This window comes from Hipposideros armiger, unplaced genomic scaffold (assembly GCF_001890085.2).
Source record: "Hipposideros armiger isolate ML-2016 unplaced genomic scaffold, ASM189008v1 scaffold_97, whole genome shotgun sequence".
Lineage (NCBI taxonomy): Eukaryota > Metazoa > Chordata > Mammalia > Chiroptera > Hipposideridae > Hipposideros > Hipposideros armiger.
The window spans coordinates 2992544-2998174 of record NW_017731447.1 but is presented as its reverse complement, the minus strand read 5'-3'; the positions used below and the strand labels follow the sequence as shown (position 1 = coordinate 2998174).

Here is a 5631-nt window from a genome sequence, read left to right as displayed (position 1 = left end):
ATATGATTTACATAGTTAAAATCTTATGGAATGTGCAATTTTGTCTCCTGCTTTTAAGCTTATTATTTTATCATAAGCATTTATTTCCCTTTATCATTAAAAATAGTTCTTGGCAAACTTTATTTTAAAGGCTGTAACCATTCCCCTATTGTTGGACATTAAAGTCGGTTCAGATACCTCTTTGTTAGTAAAAATAAAAACGCCATACATGTTTTTGTGCTTACACCTTTTAAAATAATTGTCAAACAAAATAATACAGAAAAGTACAAAGAAAGTTTAAAAATCACCCCAAATCCCACCACTTACTATTCATATTTTAGTTAACATTCCTTTATGCTGATAGGGTTATCTTAATTTCAGATTACTTCCTAGTAGAGTTAATAGGTGAAAAATTTGGTCTCGTTTAAAGCCACGTGTAATTCCATAGCCTTGAAATTTCCACCTAATGATATATTTAACTTCTTTTGGGGCTGATTTTAAACTTCCAGGCCCAAAATGTGCCAGAAATTGCCACAGTAGGGAAGGTCCTATTTTATTCCAAAAACAATGTCATTAAAGTTCGGAAAAGTGTCACAGAAGCAGAAAAATCAAGCAACTTTAAACCTGAGGCAGGCTCTCTTCTCACGTGACCCCGCTGCTCTTCCTTTAAATGCCTGCTCACGTGATCGCAAATGTGCACACACGAAGGAAATTCATGCTGTCAGGGTAGAGAGTCATTCCTCCCCCACCTTCCCAACCCTAGGGTTTCTGGCGTTCCCTCCCCGGAAACCGCAACTCCTTTGGAGACTCTCTTTTACATCCCCTTCGTCGTGTCACTTATTGTCACTCTTTTCCTTTCCGTTAGTCGCCGGCCCTAGAGCTCCATCTCTCCCACAAAATCACACTTGCGGGAGAAAGGGCTACGGAAACTACAACTCCCAGGGGGCATCGCGGGCACCGCCCTGGGCTGCGCGCAGTGTAGGTTGGGGGCTGAGGTCCCGTGGTCTTTTCGCCGCGTGCAGCCCAGAGCAAGCGCACTACAAGTTCCGTGGCGCCTCGCGCGCCAGCCGGGCCGGACCAGGGCGGGGCGGGGCCGGGCGGGGCGGGGACGAATTGCCCAGGGCTGGCAGGCTGGCGGGCGGAGGAAGGGGGTGGGAGCGGAGGCGATGGAGGGGAGGAGTGGGGGAATGGGGGAGGGAAGGGGAAGGGAGGCGGGAGGCGGGGCCGAGCAGGAGCTGGAACTGGAGTGTGAGCCGGCGGTTGCAGCGGAGGCGGTGATGTCGGTGCAGGTCGTGTCAGCAGCGGCTGCCGCGAAGGTGCCTGAGGTGGAGCTGAAGGACCTGAGCCCCACCGAGGTGGATCCACAACTGGGACTGAGCACGGCGGCCGTGAGCGCCATGGCCCCCCCGGCGGGTGGCGGGGACCCCGAAGCTCCAGCTCCCGCCGCGGAGCGGCCCCCGGCCCCTGGCCCCGGCTCGGGGCCCGCCGCTGCTCCCAGCCCTGCGGCGGGGAAAGTGCCTCAGGCGTCGGCCATGAAGCGGAGCGACCCTCATCACCAGCACCAGCGGCACCGCGACGGCGGCGAGGCCCTAGTCAACCCCGACGGCACCGTCACCGAGGCGCCGCGCACGGTCAAGAAGGTACTGGGGCCGGGCTGCCTCTGGTGGAGAGCGAGCGAGCGAGGGAGGGAGGGGGAACCGCACGCAGATGCTTTCGGCACCGCTGCACCGCTCTCCACGCCCTCCCCTTTGATCACGGAAGCAGAGAGACCCCTTTCCCTTTCCCCGGTAACCCACTCTTTCTGAGATGCCCCCCCGGGACCCCCCGGGCTGGGGAGCAAAGACTGCAGGCGCCACAGCCGTACTTGTCTGTGAATAACATGGAGGGAGCGCTCTCCCCTACTACTTGGAGTGGGCAGGGAGAAGAGAGGCACCTAACGCTGCCCCTCTCTGCACCCCCAGCGTAGCCCCGTGTTATTTTCCAGGCGATCGGGGGAAAGACCCCGGACGGTACAGAAAAAACCTTACTGCTTATGAGCGTTCACCCAGCAACGAAGGATGGAAAGATCTTTTCTGACCGTAGTAGGAGTAAGCCAGGAGTCGCCTCGCGTTTGAAACCCTCAGTTGTCTGGTTTCTGTACAGACGATGACTTGATGGCTTCTCTGTGGTCAGCCGCTTCCACAGGGCCACACGGATGCTGTGTGCCCTTCACTCCAGGCACCGCAATATCCTTGCATCTTCTCTGAGCGTAGAAGGGTCATGGAGAGAGTCCCTTCACTCTTCAGAGGGTTGTCCTCTCTGCTTAGCAGGTGGCCACCGGGATTATGAGACTATGCAGGAAGAGAATGGTGGTTGTAGTGGTCCCTTTATTGTCATGATCTGAAAGCGTTAGGAAGAAATGTTGCTACTTCTGGAAGAGGTGCTCGTTGTGGGGCCTTCTGTCTCAGCTGTCAGCGTCTCTCAGACATAGTTTTGAAGAGGCGATAGCCTCGAAACACCAAGGAGTAAGTGCGCCTGGATGTAGGAGTATGACACTCCCGTACTACCCTTGCAAGGGCTATGCTTGTATCTCATCTCGCAAAGCTAAGTCACGGAAAACAGGGGCCAATATTGGAAAAAGACAGAGAGGTGGAGCATGTAGAAAGGATCATGGCTCTAATTTCCAAGGTACAATGTGAACACAGTGATTTTTTTTTTTATGGTTGGGAATGATTTTTTAATTTGCTTTATCAGAAGCAGCACTAAAGTGATGTCAAGTCTGGATTGGTTTCACTGTTTAGGACTCAGCTGAAGTGGAACCTTGGATCCAGCCTAACTTTTGTTGTAATGACCTCATGATTAAAGTATAAAGCAGATAGCCCTTTCGTTCTAATTACCCAGATATAGGTGATGAACAAATGATGTCAGAAGGAATGTATTTAATGATGTTTTAGGACTGTGGCTTTGTCATTTGAAGTATGAAACTCCTCTGGGGGGGATTAGGGGAGGAAGGAGAGGCAGCACCCACCGGCACCAAGAGCTGGTAGTACCTGGATATGAGTCTGGAAATCTGAAACACGTTTCTGACTAATTCAGTTGCTTTATAACTTTGGCCAAATCTTTTCCCTGTGATTAAGGGTCTTTTTGTGTAAAATCTGTAATTTGATTAGATCTCTTGAGGGTAAAAGTATTTAACAAATTGTGTTTGGAACATGGGATTTACAGTCAGGCAAATGTAGTTTGAATCCTGGTATTCCCACTAACTAGCTTTTGGGTGATTTCCAGATTCTCTTAATCTTAGTTTCCTCTGCTATAAAATGAGGAGACTAATATGATTGAGGATTAGACATATTTGTAGAGGGCTTTAGCATGAACTTGCAACATGTAATAGTAACTTAAGAAATGATAGCTATTGCTAAGAATTGATTTTCTTTTATTCCTCCTCCCATTATAGTTTAAGTGCATGCCACTGTGACCTCCTCTGAAAGGTACACACAATTCAATAGATTCTATATAAAGAAGTTAAGAAATCGCAGGCCGGCATACCAGTTTGTTTTTCTTAATTCTAGATGTGCTTCTTGACCATTTTCCTTGTTGCTGAACCACCTTCTTCCTGTTTTCCCAGCATCAAAATGTAGGTTCCATGATTCTAGATTTACTCAGCACCTCAAGGCTATGGAAGACAGGGCCGAGCTTGCCTTACAATGTTAATTGCAACCAAAAAAACAACTTCTCTGCTGGAAGTTAGGTGAAACTCTGGGCTACGATGCAGCTAGATGACATAACTAAAGGCATTGCGAGCTGCCTTTTGTGAATAGTCTTTAACTTTCTTGATATTTAATTGGCTAAATTAAAATAAGTGCATGAGCCGTGCCCTTTAACTGAAGTTGAAAGTCACCTCACCAAGGGACTACAGTGTGACATTTTGATTTGTTGATGATTTGTTGAGCCTTTCTTGATTCTTAGATTGCTTATTTAATCATTGTGACCTTGACTCCCCTCTGCTTGTATATAGTGTATGGAGAGACTATAGGGATTGAAATAGCTGCCTTTGGCTATGTAATTGGTGACTGTTGCTTTTACTTTGTAACTGTTACATACAAGCTTATTTATCTTAAGTCACATTTCCATTGATGATTTCCCTGGCTCCATTCATGTATCTGTCAGCATTTTTCTTAGTTCTGTTACTCTTCTCAGCTACACAAGGGAAATAAACTTTTTACAAGAGCCAGAATTCCCAAGTGCAGTAGTTAATAAGAATGAACATATGGTGTGCAGGCTCCTCAGTCACATCTTCTCTTTGGCACAAGTTACATCGTGTAACTTGTTGTGCTCTGGGGACCAGATCTTGTCATTGTGGCTCTGATATATTTGTATATAATGTCTTTCTTCATAAGCTCACATCAAGTGAATCCAACAAATCAAAAATCTCTGTAAGAAGTGATTTGTGAAATGGGAAGGTAAGTTCCACAGTGAATGGAATAATAAAGTTGAGAGGGTTTCTTCCCTGCGTTCTTAAAAATGGGGAAATAGGAATGTCATAGCACAGCAGGCAGAAGGGTATGCATTTCAGAAAAGCTGAAACTTTCTGACAATAAGGCTGATTACTCAAGAACCACAACTAGTTTGTGCTTATGTCAGTATCGGTAATGACCATGTTCAAGCAGATTATTATTTTTTTTTGGCAAATGTATCCACCTTGCACTGGCTTTGTTGCTGTCAGCAGAGAATGAGTTGAGCCATGCTAGCTCTTTCTTGCCTTGAATTCTTTAAGCTCTTGATTTGGTTAATTATAGATTACAAAAATGGAACCTTTTGGATCTAGGCATGGGAATGTGGGAACAGTGTGACTTCTTTTGCAGTTAGCAAAGTACAGCCTTACACAATGTTCAGTAAGGCAATTGGCATATTGGCCCTAATAAGAGTTACCATTGATTGGCTTTTTATATGCCAGGAATTGTTATAGGCATTCTTCTAATCCTGACAACAACACACTGAGATATAGATGGCGTTATCTCCATTTTACAAATAAGGAAGTGAGGTCCAGAGAGGTATAGTGCCTTGCCCCAAGGTTATGCATCTAGAAAGTGGCAGAGTGACTTAAACCTCTGTCTTAAACTTCTGTCTGTCCAAAGCCCACGTCCTTTTCATTATGCCACACTGATTCTTTCTAACTTCTTAGGTGCTAGGTTCTGGTCTTCTCCCAGAAGTCTTTCAAAATACTTATGCGTGTGTCTGGCTTAAGGCTGAGGTCATCCCCAAACCAAAGTAAGGTCTGAGTCAGGGCTTTAGGAAGACAGTGAGAAAAAAAAAATTGCACAAATGTAGAACCTCAAAGAATTGTAAAATTAGAAGAGAGGAAGGAGAGCACCTTATACAGAGGAAGCATTTTAAGATCGATGATACATTTTCACATTAGGAATTTACTGATAATCTGAGAAATGTATTCTTTTTTTTTTTTTTTTAAGATTTTATTGGGAAATTGGGGAAGGAGACCAGCCAAGTTGTTCTTCAATCTTAGTTGTAGAGGGCGCCAGTCGCCATCTGGCTTCCCATCGGCAGCTTGTGGCCTCTAAGGTCAAGGTGCTGAGTTCAGTCTTAGTGCAGGTGGGCATAGCCACCATCCCATGTGGGAGTCGAACCAGCAGCCTTGTTGTTAAGAGCGCATGCTGT

General features: G+C 46.3%; 1 protein-coding gene across 2 annotated transcripts in view; it reads left to right on the top strand.

Moving 5' to 3' along the window:
• Positions 1–1199: 1199 nt before the first annotated feature.
• The window catches only part of AHCYL2 (adenosylhomocysteinase like 2), a 158755-nt gene continuing 154323 nt past the window's right edge, over positions 1200–5631 (top strand). For both annotated transcript variants that reach the window (XM_019646131.1, XM_019646130.1), the window contains exon 1: positions 1200–1619. In XM_019646131.1, the coding sequence (XP_019501676.1) occupies positions 1257–1619 (363 nt within the window). In that variant the 5' untranslated portion in view covers positions 1200–1256. The remainder of the gene's footprint in view (positions 1620–5631) is intronic.